Source organism: Acomys russatus, chromosome 7 (assembly GCF_903995435.1).
Source record: "Acomys russatus chromosome 7, mAcoRus1.1, whole genome shotgun sequence".
Lineage (NCBI taxonomy): Eukaryota > Metazoa > Chordata > Mammalia > Rodentia > Muridae > Acomys > Acomys russatus.
The window spans coordinates 5,001,756-5,025,818 of NC_067143.1; the positions used below are offsets into that span (position 1 = coordinate 5,001,756).

Consider the following 24,063-nt stretch of genomic DNA (forward strand, 5'->3'; position numbering starts at 1 on the left):
TCTCCTCCTGGATCCCTCTGCTCTCTTCCCTGCTGCTCGCTCCACTTGTTCTCTGATGGTCCCCCTCTGCCGACTCTATTTTTATTCCTCTGACACACCCCTTGTGTCCACCTCTCTGTCTGCCCCCCCACCCCCCGCTTCTTCAGTACCAGCTCCGGGTCCCAATTAGTTGGTGGCGGCCACGGCAGCGCAGGGCCCCACCAGACTTCTCATTACCGCTGGCGGCTCCTTAATGAGCTTGGGGTGGAGTGACCCCGCGCCCCCAGCCCGGCCTGCGTCACTGCCGCCGCGGGGGCTGTTGGGCTATATAAGATGGGGTGTGAGCACCGCTGCCCCGAGCCCACTGCACGGTAGGGGGCCTCTCGGGAGGCTTGGTGGCGGTGGGGGTGGAATGGGGGATGGGCGGTGGGCTCCAGGCTTCGGGGCGGGATAACAGCGAGATCCTGTCCGGTGTCCACAGGTGATGGAGACCTGCCAGGTGTCCAGGAGCCCCCGAGAGCGGCTGCTGCTGCTTTTGCTGCTGCTGCTGCTTGTGCCCTGGGGCACTGGCCCTGCCTCAGGAGTTGCATTGCCCCTTGCTGGTGTGTTCAGGTAGGTATGAGGCCCAGGATACCCAGGAAGGGAGGAGACACCCCCAAGGGAAGGTGAGGTACCGCGCGGGGAGGTGCAGAGGTGCTTGACGTCAGACTGTAGTGGGGACCCGCGGCGGCCCGTGGGGCCTGGCGCTCAGTCACCGTATCTCTCTTCCCGCAGCCTCCGCGCCAACAGCCGGGCCTGGGCGGATTTGGGTACCCCGCTGTCTCGGCGCAGCCTGGCGCTGGCAGACGACGCGGCGTTTCGGGAGCGCGCGCGTCTGCTGGCCGCTTTGGAGCGCCGCCGCTGGCTGGACTCCTACATGCAGAAGCTGTTGCTACCGGACGCGCCCTGAGCCCAATAAAGAGCCTTGCCTCGCCGCGACCTCGCCTCCTTGTTGCGCCGCCCTCGCGTGGGTGTGTGGGGAGGGGCCCCAGCGGGGGCGCACCGTCCCACTGCAACCAGCCCCCTCCGTGTCCTCGCTGGTTTCCGTTGCCTCCGTGGTTCTTCTCGGGGTGTCTATCCCGAGTCTCTGTTCTCTCCGGATTTCCTCGCCGCTCTGCTCTCCTAAAGTCACAATTGCGAGGCCCCTGATTCAGCTGTCACGGGAGGGTTTTCTTTTTCTTTTCTTTTTTGGCTGACAGTTTCTGTGTAGACCAAGCTGGCCTCGAACTCAGAGATCCACCTGCCTCTGCCTCCCAAGTGCTACGATTAAAGGCGAGCACCACCATGCCTTGCTGTATCTGGATTTAACAACTTTTCTGGGCCGTGTGTTCGGCCGAGGGAGGGCTCCAGGAGTTACGTCGCAGGGTCGGGAGCAGGAAACTGTTTAGAGCCAGGGGCTCCCGGGACCCCGCTCCACCAACACCTGTAGCTTGTGAGCCGGTGGGCGAGCGGACCGCGCCCTGATTGGTCTGCGGAGGATGGGAGGCCGCCCTCATAAATTTGCATTTTCTGGAGGCGGACCGAGTCCTCATTGGCCTTTAGGCTGTAAGGGCGGAGCCTGCATCTCGCCGCTCCAAAAGCCCGGCTACTGCACAGGAGCGGTTTATAGGCGGCGCCCACAGAAACCCGCGAGCGATACCTCACGCCCCGAAGTCCCCATTTGGACCGCTGTCTCGAGCGGACGGACCATACCAGGCCGCTTCGCCCTGACGCTCAGGGTGCGGCCAAAGAGCTCACCGTTCTCCAAACCCCTCCTCTGCAGGTCCCCTCCTACAACCCTCTTCGCGCAGCTCCCGTCCCCTGCGGGCGAGCACAGGCTTGTCTCCCCGACCCCACATCCCCCCTGCCCCGGCGGATTGGCTCAGACCTGGTTCCATCCACCGCTACACAGGCAGCCCCGGGCTTGGTTCCAAATGGCTGGGCCTGCCCTTCTCAGCGGTCTCCTGGGCACTGGGAACCTACCTCGGTGTCTTTCTTGCAGAACCCGCGCTGGCTGTCAGCAGCCTGCCTTTCCCGAATCACCTCACATGGGTCTCCTCCCAGTCGGTAACATCCTCCCCTGCTGCCACCTGTATCCCAACTACATGGCCTCTCAAAACCGAACGCAGGTGGCCCCGGGAGTTCTTTAAAAAGCTCCAGTGCCAGATCTAGAGAATTTCTCGTGCTCTCGAGCACAAGGTGGTGTGGAGGAGCGTGTTTTCAGGCTGCCCACCCCCTTCCCCTTGGTCCTGTCTTTGCTCGGAAGAGGCTCCTGGCATTCTAAGTCACCAGTGTTGACAGGGAAGGCGAGGGTGTAGGAAGATCCTGGCGTGCGGCGCTTATGGTCCCGGGCCCCTTCCTTCAGAGCAGTCTGCAATTTAAGAGCGCAGAGGCTGCAAGCTGCGTTTTGCGGAGTTGCCACTGGGGAGCTATCAGGGATGCCTCTTGCTTGCCAGCACTGGTACCGCCTCCCTTGCAGCAAAGAGTCCGACACACAGACGCAGCTCGGGACAGTGAGCTCTCTCTCCCCAGGCCCCTGCACTGTGGCGGTGCGGCAGTAGCAGCCTCTGAAGCCCTTTGGTCCCCTCTTACTCAGCTGAAGCGCAGCTGCCCTCCTCCCCCGACCTTGTTTGGTGAGGAAATCATCCTTTGCTCAAGTCATTACTACGTGATTTGCTATTGTTAAGAAGCGGGAGGAAGCAGGGTAGGTCATGGTCACATAAAACAACTTAGGGATGTCGGGGGCCCGCGTCCTGACTCTGAGTCAGCGACAGCGGGAGGCACGATGGTGGCACGGGGTAGTGGGGTGGTCTGTTTTCCGGGAAGGGCGCCTCACACCGGCGGGGGCTGAAGGTAGTAGAGCTGCACGTGCGGCCAGGTGGGTGGTGGGGACTGGCTGAGCAGCAAGGCGGAGAGCAGCAGCAGCAGCAGCAGGCCCAGAATGGGGGTGGGGAGCAGCGGGGGCTGGCTGATTCTGGAGGGGAGGCAGGAGAGGCTGAAGGTGGCCCCAAGGAGATTGGGCTCACAAATGCATGGCTTCTGGAGACATCTAAAGGGCACACCTGATCCCTGGGGAGTGCTGGGGGCGCAGACAGTGGTGGGCCGCCCGGGACCTCTCAACTGGCACCAACTCTCTCACCACAGGCACAAGGGCTCGTTGCAACTCTGGCAGGACTTGGCACCTGGAAAGATGGAAGGGCATTACTTTCAGGCTTGGTCTGTCCTCAGTCCCTTTCCAGTTCCCGTGTGTCCCTTTACCTCTCAGGACAGCTTCCCGGGGAGTGTTCATCCAGAAGGCTGGAGGGGTCAGCCTGGGTCGAGAAAGCACAGGGCACACCCACTCACGCATTTGCACAGCCTTGGTCAGCACCCCCGGTGCAGACTACACCCGAGGTTGCAGGTCAAGGCTGCCTGGCTCTGAGTGAAAGGGGAGGAGGGCAAGCTAGACCAGGCTGCACAGTGTCAGTAAGGGCGGGAGCCCTCGAGCACTCCTCTCTCTCCTGCCACCTGATCCTGTGCTGGGCTCACAGGGCCAGCCTAGGAGGCTTCATTCCTGAAGGCTCTGCCAACCTGTCGCCCTCCTGTCTCTGTGGGAGGGACAGCTGTCAGTCAGGGTTCTCCTATGCCCACATCTGCTCCAGATACAATGACCAGCCATGATAAACCAACTGCTAGGTCTCAAACCCACTGCTGGCCCTGAACCGAGAGCAGAGAGAAGAGCCAGGGGCCTGGGTGGCAGGGCAGCTGAGCGCTTCACCGCCGCCAGGCCCGACATTCCTCAGCATATGGCAGGCTCATCTCTCATCAGATTCCTTTCCCTTCCCTTAACAAGAGCTGGGCTGAGCCCACCACCTTGTCTTACCACAGAGCAGAGTGGAGGAGTCCAGGCCCAAGCAGCGCTGCCAGATCACTGCGGCCACCAGTTCCTTGTTTAGTGGGAGGGGGGGGGCGTTGTGATGCAGCTGGGGTATAGCCACATCTGTGAGGCCCCAGGCTCAGAGTGTGGGGACTACAGCCTGTACACATGTGGCTGGGGGCCCAGGGGAACATCCTGGCTGCCAATTGCCTCAGTCGCCCCTCTCCACCCCTGCCTCTCATTAGCTGCAGCGAGGGCCTTGTTATCTCCCGACCAAATGATTTTTCTGTCTGTTCCTGAGGAGTGTAAGTTGGGGGAAGAGCTGGGGTTACTTCCTCCGCTTCTGGGGACAGGAAGGGTGCTAGGGATTGCCTACCAGGATCCAGCTCTCGTCTTCCTGTTCTTCCTGTCTTCTGGACAACCTACAGCAGACAGAGTCACTGCACACCCTACCTCCCCACTCCTCTTTTCCCACTGGAAGCTGCAGATACAGAGGACCTCAGGGTCTGATGGCAGCTGCTCTGCATACTTTTCAGATATTAAGAAAAATAGAACCTTGGGAGTTTGTGATCCCCAAAAGGCTAGAAGCCCTGGACTCAGGCCTTCCTGCAAGAGATAAGCCCCTTCCAGCTGATGCCCAGACAGAACCATGGCTCCCTGCTTTATCTCCACACTAAACACCCCAGAGTATGTGAACTCTGGGTACCCACTGGGGGTCCTGTGCCATTTTTCAGCCTTGGCCCTTCAAGTCTTGTTAGAGACTGGATACCCCGCTCCCCTCTGCCAGCACTGGAACCTTACTATTTGGGCTCTCCCATGTCCAAATCACTTCTCTGGGTGTGCCAGCAGCCCCCTTCCCGGCCTATGCTTCAGGGAGGCCCTGGTCTCAAGCTTCAGAGGCTGACACCTCCACAGGGACCCAGGTGCCCCTGTCACCAGCCTGTGCCTCACTGAGGATCAGGGATCTAACCCTGCAGGTGCAGTCAAGCCAGCAGCCACAAGCACACAGCTGCTCCCAGCCCAGCCCCACTGAACACGGCAGTGTGAACCCCTGAAATGTTCATGTGATTTGTAGGCTATTGAGTCCCCATCCCTTTGAGGTCAGGCTCCAGTGTTTGTCACCCCCAGCCTGCTGTTCCCTAGAGGAAGGTGGGCTGGGTGCTGCCTGGGAATGTGTTGGTAGCAGTCCCACCCAGGAGGTTTAAATCCCTTCTTCCCTCCATCCTAATGACGTAGGAGGAGGTCATGCTGCTCAGAGCCCCAAGCCAGCCCAATCTCAGCTCTGCCCAGACAAGTCCAATTAGAGGTTGTGTAGGGGCCTCATTAGCACAGGAGTCTGGAGGAGGGGGGCACCACAGGAAGCTGACTGCACTATCATCAGACATCCAGCACTTTCCATCCTTACTCAAAGCCTGAGTAAGGCCTCAAAACACACCCCCATCAGTCACAGGGCTGGATTCTCAGAACCCATGGAGGCTCACACCAGCCCCTCAAGGTATCAGTGCCCAAGACTGGTCTGGAGCCTCCAGGGTCTTCCATGGCTGGGAGCCCCCAAGGCCCATCAGCCTTTTTCCTGCATCTCTGTCTTCCTCAAGGATGACAACTGCAAACCCAGCCCAGTCCTCGTGGTTCCCCCAAGATCCCTAAAAGCCTCCCCCCGGGTCCAGGTGCCCATCTTCTCTTGGAATTGCTAGGGCCAGGATGTGCTGAGGGCAGACCCAGGGTTCTGAGGCAGCCAGACAGGAATGGAGGGCAGCTATGTGACTCTTGCAAGGTCCCACCAGTCCCTACCCTCTAACTGTGGCAGGGGGAGGACTGTCAACCTGCTCCTTACCTCAAGGGTGGTGCTTGGCTTTCTTCTAGAGTGTGGCCTGGCTCTCTCTGGAAATTTCTCTGCAGAACATCAAGGGTTGGTCTCCTTGACTGCACCAGAAACCCTCCCTGCACTTCTGACCCAGCTCCATCAAGGTGCCCTCTACCTGAGGTCCAGACTGGGGCTCCCTCAGCACCCAGGGAAAGCTGGGTGTGCCACAGACTCTGATGATTCGACCTACCTCCTTCTGAGGACTAGAGAGACCAAGTCCCCACCCAGTGGCCTGTGCCTGTGACCTCACCTGCCAACGCCACTAACCTGACCTGTTTGTTATTGTTATTTTGAGAGTCTCTTGTACCCCAAGCTGCTGTGAACCTCGCCCTGCAGAGGACGAGGAAAACAGGAGCAGAAGGACGTGGAGACGGGACCACAGATTGGTGGGAGACATTAAGGAACATGGCTGCTGAGGAGTTTTCAGGGCTGGGGCTGAGGCAGAGCAAGCTGGAGCCGGGCAGGCGCTTGGAGCTGGGATATAGCTGTGCGGACACCTTGTCCTCTCTCTCTCTCTCTCTCTCTCTCTCTCTCTCTCTCTCTCTCTCTCTCTCTCTCTCTCTTTTTTGATAGGGTCTAACTCAGTAGCTCAGGCTGGCCTCAAACTCATAGCAAGCCTCCTGCTGCAGCGTTCCCAGGTCTAGAACTGCCGTGAGTCACCTCATTCTGTTCCTAATAATCAGTGACCTCCAGACTTGTGCATCTGGCTAAGTCTGGGAGCCCCTGGATGTCCTACGAGATGTCACCTTACCTATAAATTTAACTTCTTCCCCCACCTCCCTTCTCACTCTGCCTCCTGCCCTGTCCTTACCCTGCCATCCTTGCTCACAGCCAGAGACAGGCACAATCCCCTTTGCATGGTCATTCCTCACCCAAGTCACCTACACTTCCAAGACCATTGTGTGGTTCATGTCCCCGAGCTCCTCAGTCCTAAGAAAGCTCAGCTTCCCTTTGCTGTCTCCCACCTGAGACAGACACCCCTCTCTGCTCCAGGCTAACGGCCACCTGAACTGGCTGGACCATTTGGGGTTCATGGCTGTCTTGAGCGACTCAGCTGTGTATTGGGCCAGCACAGGGGGTCCCAGGGGCCTTGGCTCCATGTGCCTAGCTTAGAACAGACCTTGGGTTCCAGCCTTGAGGAGAAGAAATCTCATGATCTTGCTTAGCTGCTGAGCTTGCCTTCCTCAGGGGCCTCCGCGACCCTTCTTTTTTGAGACAGGGTTTCTGTGCAGCTCAGATTCAGATTCATTTCAAAGCTAAGCTTTTTTTCTCTCATTTCTTCCTTTTCCCCTTGAGACAGGGTTTCTCTGTGTAGCCCTGGCTATGCTAGAACTCACTCTGTAGACCAGGCTGGCCTCAAACTCAGAGATCCACCTGGCTCTGCCTCCCAGAGTGCTGGGATTAAAGGCGTGTGTCGCTCCCACTAGGCATATTTTCTTAAAGACACTTTATGTCTTTCACAATATGCGCAATTGTAAACAAGGGCATCCCACAGGGTTTCTCTAGAGCAATTTGAGACTGCCTGTCTCTTAAGGACAGGGGTGTGTCCTGTTGGTGGGGGCTGAAGACCCAGCACAAAGCAGGTTCTTGGTAAAGAATAGATGATAGGCTGGGGTATGGTGGCACACACCTTTAATCCGAGCACTCAGGAAGCAGAGGCAGGTGGGAGTTTGAGGCCAGCCTGGTCTACACAGCTCTAGGACAGCCTACACAGGCTACACAGAGAGACCCTGTCTTGAAAACAAAAAGAGTAGATGACACAGCAAAGGGGCAGAGAGCTTCAATGGGATCCTTAGAGCCTCTTGGGGGCCCTGGTCTCCTGTGGCTCAGAGCCTCTCTGCTCACCTGTCTTCTAGCAGGGTCCTCAGCCTCCTCATGGGGCTCACCCTCAGCCTCCTCCCACTGCCACACTCCACAGAGAGGATTGGAGAGGCCAGAACCTGCTGCATCCTGCTCCTGGAAGGAGAAGCTGTATTTGAGCCTGGGAGGGCCAGAGCAAGGTGGGGCCCCAGGCAGGACAGCGGTGAAGGGGGCCCAGGTGTGGGGCTGGGACAAGCCGACAGGTGGAAAAGGGCTGGGAAGGCATGGACAGTGCAGAGGGAACTAGTGATGGGACCAGGGACGGGTGGGAGACGATGTTAAGGAACATGGCCACAGAGTTGTCTTTAGGGCTGGGCTGGGAGGACAGGTGACTGGGGGCTGCTGCCCTGGCCATGGCGTGAGCTGAGTCACCAAGTACCCAGACCTTGAGGGCCAGAAGTGAGGGTCTACACAGGGGCATATGCACAGCTTCCGCCTCGGTGTCCTCCAGAACATTCCACGGGGGCAGAGCCTACCTGCCAGAGAGCCTGGATCTCCAAGTCCAGTGATGGGGGCAGAGTCATAACACAGCCCACTCTTCCTGCCTCAGCCCCTTCCAGCAGCCTGGCCACACAGAGGGAGACCTACCTTTGGGAACAGTCTGCAGCCTTCACCCTGTAGCCCAGCCTCCTCCTGACCCTTTCATGCCTAACCATCCACTTGATCCTCCCCTCCCCTGTGAGTCATCAGTCACTCATCTCTGTCCCATCCTGACTATACACTTACTGCTCTGGGTGCTCCTGGCTCTGACTCAACTGCTCCTCCAGGTTTGAGATTTCCTGCCTTAGTTCCTGCATAGAAAGCAGAGCATGGGCCCTGGTGGAGCCCCACGCACTCCTCTTCCCACATACAGACTGCCCATGGACCAGGATGAAGATGCAGTGGCAGAAAGTCAGACTAAGAGAGCACAAATGCCAGGTGTGGTGGCACACGCCTTTAATCCCAGCACTCGGGAGGCAGAGGCAGGCGGATCACTGTGAGTTCAAGGCCAGCCTGGTCTACAAAGTGAGTCCAGGACAGGAGAGAAGGGGCGGGGGGGGGGGGGGAGAGAGAGAGAGAGAGAGAGAGAGAGAGAGAGAGAAGAAAGCCAGAGCAAAAGGCACAGCAGGAACATCAGAAAGGCAGGGGAGACAGGAGCTCCCAGAGAGGTGAGGGCTGTGGAAAAGACACCCACAGAGAACCAGAGCTAGTAGCGGACAGGGATGAAGAATGCGGATGGAAGGGGCGGAGTGGAAAGGCAAAGAGATGCAGCAGTCTGACGGGGAGGGAAAGGCACACGTGCAAAGACCCTATAAAGATGGGCAGAAGAGGTGCCATGGGCACTAGTTACCTGGGTGGTGGCTCTGTACTCCTCCAGGGTCTGGGCCAGACTCTCTGCGTGGTGGGTACGCTGGGGTAGGGAACACAAAGCCACTTGAGCCAGGACTCAGTCCCCCGAGACATGAGGCCACTGAAGGGGAGCTGGCTGAGTTGGGAAAGCCTGGACCCTGCAGGCCACACTGTGACCTGGGAGGACCCTGCAGGCCTGTCTGGGTTGCTCGACCAGGGCCCAGAGCTGGGTGGGCTCCTGCCACACAAGACAGGGCCTAGGAAGACATGCTAAGGAAGGGCAGGCCTGTCCCCTCCCTGTCCCTCACCTCTGAGAGGGCTGCTTCACGCTGGCAAATGAGCTGTTCACACTCACAGAGCTGCCGCTGCCAAGGAAGGAGCCTGTCCATCTCTTCACGGCCTCCCACCAGGCCCCCACATCTCCCCCTCAGCCTCCTCCCGCCCCCCCCCCGAGCCTCCCCCGCCCTCCCGGCCAGGCCCGTCCAGGTCTCCCGTGACACCCATGGATGTCAGCTGCTCTGAAGGGGTCTCCAACTAGCTGCCTGGGCAGCCCTGCAGCACATGGATTCTGATGCAAGAGCCTGTTCTCAGAGGCTGCCCTGCTGACTCGCTGCGGGGAGGTGAGGAGGCCCCAGGACCCAGACAAATGCGGCACCTTCAGAGCATCTTTCTCTGTGGCCAGCTCCTCACTCCGCCTCTTCACTCCATCTCGCTCAGCTAGCAGCTTCCCGTTCTGGAGGGAGGAACAGCCATGCTCACCAGTCAGCAGCACTAACGCTAAGAGCTGTTCACTGCCATGTGTGCCCCCTCCCTGTCCCTGCCCCCCCACCCTGTCAGCCCTTTAATTCTCCTGCCACCATGCTGGGCCCTCAGCTGGGATTTCTCCATAGGTGGTCTCCCCATGACAGGGTGACATCAGGATTTCATGAGGTCCCTGTGAGTTAAATGAGTAATAACTTGCAAACACTTTGCCTGTGTGACTCCATTTCTTTTCCCGTTTTAAAAGATAAAAGCAACTCAGGCACAGAGGAGCTGAGTAATTTGCTCCAGGATATACAGCTCTCACTCATGCTAACACAGGCCAGTGAAATGTTAACGGTTACAGACATTTATAGCCATCAGCAGCACCTAGCACCCACCAGACAGAAATGTTAGACTCGAGCATTTATAGAAACTTAAAAGAAACTCATGTTTCCTAAAATACAAAAGTATCATGAGACCAGAACACACGCATGCACACATGAATGCGCGTGCGCACACGCGCGCGCACACACACACACGTACAGTCTCAATATATAGCTTGGGCTAGCTTTGAACTATGGGCGACTTTACCTAGTCCTCATGCCCAGCTGCAATGATCTATACGTTGGTTTCTTCTTCTCGCCATGTCTTTTGCTTTCCTGTCTGACCCAGTCACTTTAAAGCAAATCTCCCATTTCCCCTACTCATAACAACTTATTTCCGTTATCAAAACCGTAACTCCAGAATTAGCAGCTAAATCAGACAGTTTCCTTGTTGTCCATCCACCTGGGGTGGCCTGCGGTGACTCGCACACTTTGCCCTCTTCCCTGCCTTCAAGCAGGTGGGTAGACCCAGGGCTGGCACTGCCCATGTTACACTGGCTCCGTAAGAGAACGCCGTGAGGCAGGACAGCCATTCATAGCATCCGCATTCTTCCCCTCAGCTCCACAGGGGAGCCTGCCTAGAGAGTGAAGGGACAAGGAAGGCCACCCCATCTGTGTGATGCCCAGTCCCACCACTAACGCTCAGCCTTTTCTAGGAGGCCAGATGAAACCCTGGGTGACAAAAGGGATGTGAGAAGTGGTGGCACTCCAGGTGTACAGGGGGAGCTGGAGAGATGGCTCTGTGGTTCAGAGTACTGGCTGCTCTTCCAGAGGACCTGGGTTCAGTTCTCAGCACTCACATGGCAGCTGGCACCAATGATAGCTCCAGGTCCAGGGGACCCGACACCTTTACAAAGACATACATGCAGGCAAAACACCAATTCACGTGAAATAAAAATTAAAACAAAAACCAAGGTGCACAGGGGCCAGAAGTGGACACAAGGGAGAAGTGGATAACGCTATAGCCAAGGCTCACTGAGGAGGCCCAAGCTGGGCAGTGGGGCAGGACGTGCCTGGGCTGGGCCTTCCAAGGGGAGGCAGTGAGGTCAGGAAAAGGCATGCACAGCAGCTGCCCAGTGGGACCTAAGAATAAAATGGCCCAAAGCTGGGTGTGATGGCCTAAAACTATCTATCACCTCAGCAGCAGGGAAGCTGAGGGAGGCCAAGTGCTTAGAATAAGTACCAGGCCAGCCTGCTACACAAGACCTTATCTTAAAATCAAGAATAAGGCTCCTTTGATCCCAACTCTTGAGAGGCAGAGGCAGGTGGATCACTGTGAGTTTGAGGCCAGCCTGGCCTACAAAGCGAGTCCAGGACAGCCAAGGCTACACAGAGAGACCCTATCTCAAAAAACCAAACCAAACAAAAACCAAACAAACAAACCACCACAACAACAAAAACTCTGGATCCTCTAGAAGAGCAGCTAGTGCCTTTAACCACTGAACCATCTCCCCAATCCCCAGCGCATCGTTTTTTAAGAATGAAGGAGATGCCGGGCGTGGTGGCACACGCCTTTAATCCCAGCACTCGGGAGGCAGAGGCAGGCGGATCGCTGTGAGTTCGAAGCCAGCCTGGTCTACAAAGTGAGTCCAGGATGGCCAAGGCTACACAGAGAAACCCTGTCTCGAAAAAACAAACAAACAAACAAACAAACAAACAAAACCAACCAACCAACCAACCAACCAAAAAACTGAAACCCAAACCAAAAGACAACAAACCAAAAAACTGAATCAGACAAAAAACAAACTAAAAAAAAAAAAAAAAAAAAAGACAATTCAGTACAGAGAAACCCTGTTTTGAAAAACAAAAGAAAAGACAATTCAAAGTCCGAGGTCCTAGGCATCTTAAGTCTGGCAAGCCACATCCTCCTCCAGAGCCCAGGGTACAGAGGCCAGCTCTTCTGGTCCCCAGCCTCGTCCCTGTGCAGGTCATCAGTGCCTCACTCACCTCAGCAGCTTGGGCTGCTGGTGAAGGGCGACGAAGGACAGCTGGGAGTGCTGTGTCAACACCTGTCCACCTGGTGGGACCCAAAAGCCATCTCAGCACCCTGCAGCCTCCTGCGGAAGCACCGGCTGTGGGTCCTTGGGATCCAGCCAGCAGCCAGACCTTTGGAGACTGAGTGTCCCATTACTCCACCAGGCCCTGCTGTAACCTGAGATCTCAGTCTCCAGATCTCAGTGGGCAGCTGCGGCAGGCAGGCCGGCAGGCTGAGAATAGCTCCAGCTAGCAAGCCAACAAGTCCCTCTGCAGGGCACAGGGCCTGGGGGCAGGAGGCAGGGGTGAAGGTGGTCTGTTCACAGGGCTAACTCCTCTGTCTTCATATGACCTGGGGGCAGTGACAAGAAAACCTGGCTGCTATAGGAACAGCTGTCCCCAGCCCTGCAGGCTGGCTGTCTTAGTTCTAGGCTGAAGGTGAGACATCCTCCTGGCTCCCTCGCAGCTGTAGTTAAGGGATTCTCCCCAGCCAATGATATGGTGGAGCTGACTGCTGCACTGATATGGAGGTGGTGTGTGTGTGTGTGCGTGAGTGTGTGTGTGTGCGTGTGCGTGTGCGTGTGCGTGTGCGTGTCGGGGCGCTGGTGCCTCCCCACCTGCCTGGAGCCATCTGTAGTTATGAGGCCACAAGCAAGAAATAAATGCTGGTGAGGGCATGGAGGAATTTGCCTGAGGTTTCAGACTATACCGGTGTGAGTTTGGAGCCATCCTGTACTACACAGTGGTGGACTCTGTTACAAAAAACCCAGGGCTGGGGATGTGGCTCAGTGTTGCTTGCCGTAAAACATGCAAGACTCTGGGTTCCACTCTCAGCATACCCCCACTTAAGGAAAAAAGCTATCAAGCCACCAGACAACACAGAGACCAGAAACTGCTTTGGGCAGAACCGGCCCATGTTCACTGGGAGCTGGCACGTGGCAGCCCATGGTGCTGGGACATCAGAAGCCTGACAGCCACCAAAGCTGGGTACCTGTGCGAAGAGCCCTGCAGGGAGAGGTCTCCTCGTGTGTGTGTGTGTGTGTGTGTGTGTGTGTGTGTGTGTGTGTGTGTATGTGTGTATGTGAGAGAGAGAGAGAGAGAGAGACAGAGAGAGAGAGAGAGAGAGAGAGAGAGAGAGAGGGAGAGAGGGAAAGAGACGCAAGATAGAATGCAAGCGACCACCAAAGCAATGGGAATTATGGGAAGTTGTGCTCTTCACACACACACACACACACACACACACACACACACACACTACAAAGAGAGACAGAGAGAGAGAGTGAGAGAGAGTCTCTACATAATCCCAGTTGTCTTTGGAATCACTACTTACAGGCTAGCTTTGAACTCACAGAGATCCACCTGCCTCTCACTCTGCCTCCCAAATGCTGTGATTAGATTTCCTTAATTCTTTTCTTTGTTTGTTTGTTTGTTTTGGGTTTTTTTTGTTGTTTTGTTTTGTTTTTTAGGTTTTTTGAGACAGGGTTTCTCTGTGTAGCCCTGGCTGTCCAGGAACTCACTTTGTAGATCAGGCTGGCCTTGAACTCACAGCGATCCGCCTGCCTCTGCCTCCTGAGTGCTAGGATTGAAGGTGTGTGCCACCACATGCGGCTGAGGACCCAGGTTTAATTCCCAGCTCTCATATGGTGCCTCACAACCATCTGTTCCAGTGGATCCAACACCCTCTTCTGGTCTTCACAAGGCACTAGGCACTCACATGGTGCACAGACATTTATACAAGCAAGACATCCATAAACATAAAATTAAAAAAATTTTTTTCAAGACAGGGTTTCTCTGTGTAGCCTTGACTGTCTTAAACTCACTTTGTAGACCAGGCTGGCCTCGAACTCACAGTGAGCCACCTGCCTCTGCAGGACCTCTGCAGGGATTAAAGGCATGCGCCACCATGCCTGGCCCATAAAAAAAAAAACGTTCTGCACTTGGGGAGGCAGAGTCAGGCAGATCTCTGTGAGTTTGAAGCCAGCCTGGTCTACAAAGCGAGTCCAGGACAGCCAGGGCTACACAGAGAAACCCTGTCTCAAACAAACAAACAAACAAACTCTACAAGATATTATACCGACTGAATGCAGGCTTGGGGCAGCAGCCATCCCACCCTAGGGCTTCCATTGCCCTGAAAAAAGGACAACCATTCACAAAGGAGCCATGGAAGAGAGACTTAGGCTTTCAGTAAAAAGCCCAGTGCAGCACAGGGCAGAGACTCAGGGTAGGCCATGAGCTGTGGGCTGGGGCTGAAGACCCAGAGACTGGCTCAGAGGCCCTGAACCTGCCTGGCAAGGAGCCTTGGAAGCATAGGACCCCTGGGATTCTGAGTGAGCATCCCTCCCAGCTCCCAGCAGCAGAGGCAGGCCACACAGTGCCCTCATAGGAAAGCAGCCAGAGCCCAGGAGAACAGGCAGGCAGCAGGAGGTGGAGGCAGGGCTGAACCCTGAGTTGAAGGCAATTTTGGCCTCCCCATGGATGGCTAAGAAGGATAGCAGAAGATGGGCATCAAGTGAGGACCAGTGCTTGCTGCCTGGGATGTGAACCCCTCAGGGATCTGCCACCTTGAGGGAGGAGAGATGGAGTAATAGCATTTCATTCGATGAATTTCAATGTGGACAAGAAGCCCGAGTGAACAAGGACTTAAATAGGCCTGAGTGTAGGGCTAGTCCTCAGGTAAATCACCAGCACTTCGCCCTTCTCCGCCGCGACCGTGCAGGCTCCTGCTGGGGCCCGGAGAACATGCAGGCCAGGTGGCGGCTTGTCCAGCATGCCCAAGGCCCACAGCACCATCTCCAGCACCACCATGAAGAACAGGAGCAAAAGCTGAGACAGGGGGAAGGGTCGCAGCCCATGGTGCCGTCATACTCCCAGCGTGAGGCCAATACCTATGCTTAAAACATGCTTCAGAAGTTTTGCAGTTTCATTTGCATCGCCAGGGGCAAACCCATAAACAACATACTGCTATAAACAATGATATCTGACTTTTTTTCAGACAGTCTTGTTACATGACTAGGCTGGCCTTGAACTCATAATCCTGATTCAAACCCCCAAATACTGGGATGACAGGCACAGAGCACCATGCCAGCTTGCTGGGTTTTCCTGTGCACACCTTACAGCTCCTACCTTGAGTTAGGAGCTTTCTTTCTTTCTTTCTTTTTTTGTTTGTTTTTCAAGACAGGGTTTCTCTGTGTAGCCTTGGTTGTCCTGGACTCGCTTTGTAGACAGGGCTGGCCTCGATCTCACCGCGATCTGCCTGCCTCTGCCTCCTGAGTGCTAGGATTAAAGGCGTGCGCCACCATACCTGGCTTGAGTTAGGAGCTTTCTGAGCATCTGGTTTAAGCCTCACATTGTCCCATGAGGTGAGGCCATTGGCTTGCTCCCCTGATGGTGAGGGGATCCCAATGCAGATAAGGGAAGAACTGGCAAGGGACAATCACAGCATGTAGGATGCTGGGCCCATTTGGTCACGGGACAGGGGCAGGAACCCCTGAAGGTGGGCAGGCCTCAGCTCACCTCCTCTTGTAGCGTCTCCACCTCAGCCACCAGGTGTTGCTGCTCCTTCTCCTGGCCCACCCCAAAGAGAGGACAGGGTCAGTTCCAGTCCCTGCCCAGCACCCTCCCTGACCCAGGAATGCAGTCAGGGCCTGTGTCACTGAAGAGCTGGGCTGGGGAAGGCTCCTGACATTCTCTTGTCATGAGGATGGCAGGTAGGCTGGGGGTGTGGGGGGTGAGTAGGACCCGAAGTCAGGTAACCTTTGCCCCTTCACCTCTGTCCTTTCTCTGCGGCCAGATGTGCCCTGCCAAGCACTCACTGTGTGTCGAGCCTGGGCCATCAGGCTGCGGTTCTTCTCTTCCAGGCTCTTGGCCAGAGTCTTCAGGTCCTCTAGCTCCTCGTCCAAAGCCTTGGCCACCTGCAGGGCCTGCTGGGTACTGAGAGGTGGCACAGCCGTGAGGGGAGGCAGGCAGAGAAGCAGAACACACTATCCCAGACTGTGAGGGGAGACTGGGACCAGACACAAGGCCGACCAGGGGCACCACAGGGAACAGAGAGACAAGGACAGGGGAGCTGTGTGGGGTGGACACAGTGGTCACTGTTCACCTGAAGAGGGGAGCACAGGGCCATACAGCAAAGAAAGGAAAGGGGTTGGAGGACAGAGAGAGAGAGAGAGAGAGAGAGAGAGAGAGAGAGAGAGAGAGAGAGAGAGAGAGAGAGAGAGAGAGAGAGAGAGAGCGCCAAATCTGGAAGGGGACAGACTGAATCCAAAGGCGGGGGGGGGGGGCAAGAGCTGGCCAGAGTGAGATGGGGTCAGCAAGGAAGGCATGGTACCCACCTTCGCAGCTGCTTCCGCAGGGCTGCAATCTCCTCCCCTAGGCGTGCTGAGCCCTCCTCAGCAGTCTCCACGCTGCGCTGCAGTTTGGCGTTCTCGCCAGCCAGGCGCCGGTTGCTGAGTTCAAGGTCCTCCAGGCTGCTCAGCAGCTCGGCTGTGGCAGGCCTGAGGGCAGCAAGGGCCCCAGGTCACCACTCTTGCCCCTGCTCCCACTCCACCCAGCTCCCTAGGTGGGGCAGGCGCCTGCAGCTAGGAAAAGGGCTCCTCTGAGGACAACTAAGAATCTAACTCCAAGGCTCTCCTGAGCCAAAACCATCAGTCTCCCCGCTCCCACACCCCAGAGTGGCTGGAGAAAATGAAGAGGGGGTGGGGATGGGGAAGACAGGCACCCCTAAAATGAAGAGGGGGTGGGGACGGGGAAGATAGGCACCCCTCAGGCCTGGGGTCTTCTCCTCCAAAGCTCTCTAAGTTGGCTGGCTCCTCAGCTTCTGGGCATGCTAGAAAGAGACAGATAACAGGACGTTGGACTTTCTGGTGACTTTATTTTTTAAAAGATTTATTTATTTATTTATTTATTTATTTATTTATTTATTATGATGTATACAGTGCTCAGCTTGCATGTGAGTAAACAGGCCAGAAGAGGGCATCAGATCACATTACAGATGGTTGTGAACCACCATGTGGTTGTTGGGAATTGAACTCAGGACCTTTGGAAGAGCAGGCGGCACACTTAACCGCTGAGCCATCTCTCCAGCCCTTTCTGGTGACTTTAAATGTTGGAGTATCCAAGGACCCCGGGATTGCCCAGGACTCTGGCCTACCAGTTTCTTAATGTGCATCCCTGGGGCTCCCTGGGCTGAATCTACTCTTTTTTTTTTTTTTTTTTCGAGACAGGGTTTCTCTGTGTAGCCTTGGCTGTCCTGGACTCACTTTGTAGTCCAGGTTGGCCTCAAACTCACAGTGATCCACCTGCCTCTGCCTCCCGAGTGCTGGGATTAAAGGCGTGCGCCACCACGCCCGGCACTGAATCTACTTTTATTACACAGGCTGCGTGCTCATGCCTGGCTGGAGCGCAGCCAGGTCTCCAGAACCAGTCACCACGGACACCTCCACTCCCCAGCCCACTCCTCTCCTGCCCCCAGCTTTCTCTGTCTTACAGCGCCTCAGGCCCTCCTCACTGCCAGTCTGTCTTCTGTTGGAGTTCAGCCAGTTTGACCCTGTTCACCACATCCATGCTCGCTCTACTTTACTCTCTCCCTGGGAACGCTGCAGCCTCTGCCTCAATTCTGTCTTTCCCCATTGACCTGGAGCTGGCCCAGCCCCCTGTACAGTCTTCCCTGGCCCCGAAGGCTGAATACGGTTCAAGGTTCAAGAGAATGCTGGATGTGCTGGCACATGCCCTTAATCCCAGCAGTCAGGTGATCTCTGTGAGTTCAAGGCCAGCTAGTATTTTGAGATCCAGGACAACCAGAGCTATAGAGAGAGACCCTGTCTCAAAAAAACAAAACAAAAACAAAAACAAAAAAACAAACAACAAAAAAAAAAAAAAAAAAAAAAAGAAAGAAAAAAAAGGAAAAAGAAGGAAGGAAAGAAAGAAAGAAAGAAAGAAAAAGAGCCAGCCATGGTGCCGCATGCTTTTAATCCTAGCATTCAGGAAGCAGAGGCAGGCAGATCTCTGTGAGTTCAAGGCCAGGCTGGTCTACAAAGTGAGTCCAGGACAGCCAAGGCTACACAGAGAAACCCTATCTCGAAAAACAAAACAAAACAAAACAAAACAAACAAACAAACAAAAACCAAAAACCAAAAAGAACGAAAAAGAAAGGAAGGAAGAAAAGCAGAAAAACAGAATGCCAAGAGAACTGTGGTTCTGTAAAGCCACTTTTTAGTGGTACACTTCTGAGCTGTGAGGTGCTCGGTGCTGGGATACATCTGGGCAGATGCCTGCTCTCAAGGAAAGACGACGGGGTGTAAGAAGTGCAGAGGGGAGGGGGTGCGACAGCAGGATGGGGAATACTGGGAAGAAGGGATGGAAAACCTGACCCCAAAGTCTAGGATGAGAGGACTGCCCCAGAGGCACTAGAAAGCCACCACAGCTGCCGGTGGAGCAAAGGCCCCATTCACTTTAGCCCTTGCTGTGTGGAGTGGGTAGATGAGAAGTCCCTGCTAACACCGCCCCCCTCCCACTGACCCCTGCCCCCCCATCCCCTTCTATAAATAGTCTCACCAGATGGCAGGTGTGGAGAAGCCAGGGCTCCCCCGAAGGCGGCGGCCTCCTCTGCCCGCTCTAATCCCCTGTATCAAAGGCAAGAGGCTCAGGTCCCCTGCAGCCACCACAGCTATGACCTGTGCCTGCAGGGGGCTGGGGATGGTGGTGGGAGGGAGGGAGGGCAGTTGGATGAGAGTGGCTGTATGGGAGAAGGTGAGGCCAGATGGCAGGGCCTGGGCTGTGAAGAACAGCCCTTCCTGCTGTCAGCCCTTCTAGTCCTACCTGGACCCTGCACCATCTAAGGCATCTGGTCCCAGACTGCTTTACCCCTTCATATCTTTTCACATGCCTCTCCTTAGCTTTAAGCCAGCCAACTTGGGGGTTCCTGGGCCTAATTGGTACTGGCTGCAGAGCAGACAGGAAGGAACTTCCCAGGTGGGAGGCTGGTGCTGTAAGGACTCACCCCTGCAGTTGACAGGCAGCAATCCAGTCCCGCATGACCACCAGAAAGGTGTCCAACTCCACAGTGGCTCCAGCACCCTCCCCGTAAGGGTCCAAGCTCCGGGCCAGTGTTTGGAGGCGCACATCCTGAGGGCCTTGTCCTGTCACAGCCTCCAGGTAGGCCAGGAGGTGGGCCACAGCCACAGTGCCTGGGACAGAGCATGGTGGGGAGGGCTGCACTGGGCAACAGCCAGTGAGACAGGCCATGGCTTGGGAAGAGTGTCTGTCATCAGTGGGCTGGTGACGCGCCTGCCCATGCAAACACACCTGGGGCAAGTCCTGTGTCCCCCACCCCCACCCCGGTGAAGCTTTCCAGTCCATCTCAGAGTGGACCAAAGAGGATGAGCAGGCCAGAGGGCCCAAGCCCTTCCTACCCCACCCCCTTCCTCATGCCATTACTCTGCTCCTGTAGGGCCCCCTAAGGTCCTACCTGTCTTTTGAGGGTCACAGGCTTCAAATGTGGAGTTAAGGATTTGTTCCTCCAGGCTGAGCAGTGGCCCTGAATTCGCCTCCTCAGGTTGCTCCCAGAGGTACACTAGGGAAAAGAGGACCCTCTCTTTATGAGGAGACACCAGGATTTGCTGCCCAAGGCCCAGGCTCTGCTGAGGTGAGGGGGAGCTTATTCAAGGCTACCTGTGGTTGGGACTGGTGAAGGACAGCAGGAGGCTTCCAGTAAGGTGGCAACGTGAGGGCTGTTGGGTCACTGCCCTCAGTAGGTCCCATCTCTCAGACCAGGGGTGCCCTCCCTCCCCCGTGCCTGTCTAGTGTTTCGTATTCCGTGGGCTCAGAGCCGTTGATGAGCTCTGGGGTGACCCTCCCCTCCTCCCGTCTCCAGCCTCCCAGGCTATGGGCAGGGGGGACCAGGCTTGGGGAAAGCAAGGACGAGCCAGCATGAAGGTGGCTGAGGAGCCAGGAACAATCCGATAAGCCGTGGGCAGCCTCATCGATCCCACCACTGCAGCCCTTCCTCCAGCTGCCCCAGGGACCAAGCCTCTGCTCTCCACATCCTCAGCATGGCGTCATCAGAGCTGGGGCAGCTCAGGGCCAGCACCAGGATGAAGAGGAGGAGGAATGGGCTGGCTAAAGAGGGGCTGGCAGGGGACTGGCCGGGAGCTGAGCCCCTGCAGACTCCCCTGAGTCAGGAGCTCCACAGCATGTCTGTGGCGAGGCTCTTCTCCCGGAGATCTGTTTTCAAGCCAGTAAAATCCTCAAGAGGAATAAGCGGGTTGCTTCGTCCACATATGTAAAGATGTGTGTGCATGCACGCATGTGTGTGGAAGTCTGTGACTGTGTGATATGCTTGGGGTGTGGGTAGCGTATGTATGTGTGTCTATGTATGTGTCATATATGTGCATGTGCAAATGTGGAGTGTTTATGTGTTCATATATGTACGTGTGTGTGTGCACAGGCATGTGGCCCGTGTATGTGTATGTTGATAAGGCAGCTCTCACCTGGCTTAGATCCAGTGTGTGTGTGTGTGTGTGTGTGTGTGTGTGTGTGTGTGTGCGCGTGTGTGCGCGCGCGCGTGTATGCATGCACACTCACGCGAGTGCCTGTGTGTGTGCCTGTCTTCCAGGGTCTGTTGGCCTGCAGCTGTATTCACACTGCATGTGTACAGCAGGCACTCCGTAAGCAGAGCTTCTCCAAGCTGGAGGTGGCTTTCCTGCCTCTCACTGGCTGGCCTGCTGACATGACAGCCCACTGCACATGGCTGGCAGGGTTAGAGGCTGAGGACTCTGAGCTCCCTCCCTCCTAGGGAAGGGTAAGATGATGTGTGTGGGCCCTCTGCTTGGCACTTACAGACACGGGGACCCTGGCAGCCGCTAGTCCTACAGCTTAAGGGGTCACCAGAAGCTGCCACAGCTGCCGTCCAGCAGAGACCCCTTCTCACCCTGACACCTCCAGGATTTTCACCCTACTTTGACATGGACCTTTCTTGCTCCCAGGAGGGCATTCGGGGCCCAGGTTAGTTAGGGGAGGTGGACTTCAGCCACCTACTGCTCTCCATCCTTCCCGGTACAAAGAAGGACTCTGTTCTGTGGCCCAGCAAGGCCACTGCTACATGGTCCCTTCACAAGGTGCTCCAGAAAGACACCGTTTTTGTCCTCTCCTTCCTTCTTCATGCCCCAGCTCTGCTCCTGCCTCTAACTTTGCTTTCTTTCTTTTTTTTTTTTTTTTTTTTGGTGGTTTTTCAAGACAGGAGTTTTCTGGGTAGTGCCAGCTGTCCTGTAACTCTGTGGACCAGGCCGGCCTTGAACTCAAGAGATCTGCCTACCTCTGCCTCCGAGTGCTGGGACTAAAGGCCATTGATTGGCTGGCTCTACTTTTCTTTCTGGACCCTTCTTCCACTTTCCCCCAGCCTCTCTCACATGTCCAGCCTCTGTCCCATTTTCACCCTTCCTCCATCTTGTTACTCGGCTCCAAGCTCCTTCCCTCTCTGTTGCCACCCTGTCTTTCAGCCCTTGCTCTTCCCTTTGGGTGTATTCTTCCTTTTCCTTACGGCAGCCTCAGGAGTTGACCTGGCCGTGGGCATAGTTCCTGGTGGCCGCACGCCCTCTGCTGGTGCAGGTGAGGGTAGCTGGCAGTCACCCTCCACAAACCAGCCAGCCATCTCTAGTCTTGGCACGCTGCCCTTAACACCCTATTTGCAGAGGTTAGCCCTGAGGCTGGGGTGCAGCTCTCAGCCCACGTGTGGGGACACCCAGGAGCCTGGAAGACAGGGTGCTCCTGCACTGACTATGACAGCCTATATAAAGGCAGGAGGGGCTTCCTACCCCATTAGACTGGATCTCTCGTTTAGCAGTGTCAGGAGATGGAGACAGAGAAATCAGAGATGAGTGGAGGGAGAGTCCAAGACAGCGGAGAAAGGAGAGAGGCCTGGGGAGCAGAGCTGTTGAGATAGAGCAGAGACAGATAGGGACAAAACAGGAGTGAGGGACACGGAGCAGAGGCTGACCCATGGTCATCCTCAAGCTGATGTGTGCTGGCTCCCACACCCACATGCCTGCATCTACCCACAAAGCCGCAGACGCTGCTCTGGGGTAGCAGCGGCAGTGGGCAGCGGCTGCACTCGGTTCTCCTGCAGTTGAGCAGGCCAAGCTGGAACAGGGTGTCTGTTAGTGTACAGTGCATACTAGTTTTCAAAGATGTCTCAAAGCACAGGACTAACTCAGCAGAAAACTGCTTGGTTGGTTAGTTGGTTGGTTGGTTGGTTTTTCAAGACAGGCTTTCTCTGTGTAGCCCTGGCTGTCCTGGACTCACTTTTGTAGACCAGGCTGGCCCCGAACTCATAGTGATCCGCCTGCCCTAGGATTAAAGGTATGTGCCACCATGCCTGGGTCAGAAAACAGTTTGTATATGTACAAAATAAATAAAATCAGTTAATGTCATTTGCATCACCTGCTTGGTTTGACCTTGAACTTTTTACTGTCTTGCCTCTGCCCCTCAGTTCCAGGGTCACATTTTCTCTCTCTTTTGAGACAGGGTTTTCTGTGTAACCCTGGCTGTCCTGGAACTCTCTGCAGACAAGGCTGGCCTCGAAATCAGAGACTCACCTGCCTCTGCCTCCCAAGTGTTGGGATTACAGGTACACCACCATACCCGGCCAGCGAGTCCTGCCCCCCTCACTCTCACTCTTGTTTTTTGAGACAGGATTTCTGTGTAGACTTGGCTGTCCTAGACTCACTTTATAGACCAGGCTGACCTCAAACTCACAGCGATCCACCTGCCTCTGCCTCCCAAGTGCTGGGATTAAAGGTGTGCACCACCACGCCCGGCCAGCAGGTCTCTCTTTATTTATTTATTTATTTATTTATTTATTATTTTTTTCAGCAGGTCTCTCTTAAAGTTACATATATGAGCTGAGCATGGCGGAGCACACTCTCTGCACTTGGGAGGCTGAGGCAGGAGGAGTGAGAGCTCAAAGCCAGATCCTGTCTCAAAAACCAAAACCAAAACCCAGAGCTGGGGACACAACTTAGCACTGGTGGCTGTCCAGCACACACAAAACCCTAGATCCCATCTCCTGCACTGTGTCACTCACACACACACACACACACACACACACACACACACACACACGAGTGGAACACAGTCTGAAGCTATGCCCTAGGGGGGCAGTCTTTGACTAAGCAGGTGACAGTCAGATGCCAGTGTCAGGAAGAGAAGTGCAGCAGGAGGGACAGAGGTGACAGGGCACCTGTTTTACCCAAAATAAGAGGTGGGAAGTGTGGGTGTTACATTGTGTAGAGCCTTCTGTCCCCAACAGCCCTTCAGAGAGGAGATGGGGAAAGCCCCGTGGCCAGCACACATCATGTGATCATTTGCGCCTCTCCAGCTCCCAGCCTGACCCATGCATAGCTCCCTCCTTCTCCAGGCAGACACCTACTTTGTGCAGTGGGGCCACTAGGCTGGCCCGCGGGCAGGTCCATGGGCCACTCCAGCTGCTCTCCAGCGGCTGTCCAAGCGCTCAGCTTCCCCCCACGGCTCAGAGGGCTGGGAAAGGGACAGGCTGCCCAGATAGCTCCTACAAGGACAAGCAGAGTGATGGCGTCCCTCAGACCAGCCACAGTGGGGACTCAGACTGCTCCATCTCTGCCCCACGCCCTCAGGGCTCTCAGAACCTGTTTGCCATCCCCAGGCCAACTCCAACCTGTTTTTGTGGATTTGAGGTGTGGGACGGCAATCTGAGGACTAACGAGCAGGCAGTGAGATCAAAGTAGGAGGCGACGGGGTGGAGTCACCTCCTGCCCCTAGGGTTTGTGGCCACCTTTCTTGCCCATAACCTATTAAGTCACCATCCTGTCCTAGGGGCTCCACCTTGTGCCCTTCCTCACAGCCCTACTTCAGGCCCACCTTGCTCTCTGTGGGCTAAGGTCCCAGCTTCCTCCCAGGTTCTGGTCTGCTCCCACAGGCTGCAGACTTCACCTGCCTGGCCATGGCTTCCTTCAGCCATGCTGTATCTTCTAGCAACTCTGACCTGCATGCTATTCTGTGAACTGGCCTCTGTCTAGGACTCACCCTGC

The 24,063-nt window shown here is 55.8% G+C and overlaps 2 protein-coding genes across 2 annotated transcripts; one reads left to right on the forward strand and one right to left on the reverse strand.

The window, feature by feature from the left end:
• The first annotated feature begins 463 nt into the window (after positions 1-463).
• Pth2 (parathyroid hormone 2) lies at positions 464-928 on the forward strand. Its single transcript, XM_051149427.1, has 2 exons — positions 464-591; positions 754-928. Exons 1-2 carry the CDS (start codon positions 464-466, stop codon positions 926-928), a joined length of 303 nt encoding a protein of 100 aa, XP_051005384.1.
• Positions 929-2,667: 1,739 nt separating this feature from the next.
• Kash5 (KASH domain containing 5) lies at positions 2,668-23,616 on the reverse strand (the record flags this gene model as incomplete). Its single annotated transcript, XM_051149428.1, has 19 exons — positions 2,668-2,971; positions 3,060-3,179; positions 3,256-3,308; positions 4,230-4,275; positions 5,688-5,746; positions 7,563-7,673; positions 8,054-8,141; positions 8,304-8,368; positions 8,908-8,967; positions 9,215-9,271; positions 9,562-9,639; positions 15,518-15,568; positions 15,817-15,934; positions 16,336-16,497; positions 16,763-16,829; positions 18,557-18,624; positions 19,002-19,188; positions 19,470-19,574; positions 23,427-23,616. Coding segments are annotated over 19 exons (1,827 nt in total), but the record flags the coding sequence as incomplete, so codon positions are not given.
• Positions 23,617-24,063: the final 447 nt, after the last annotated feature.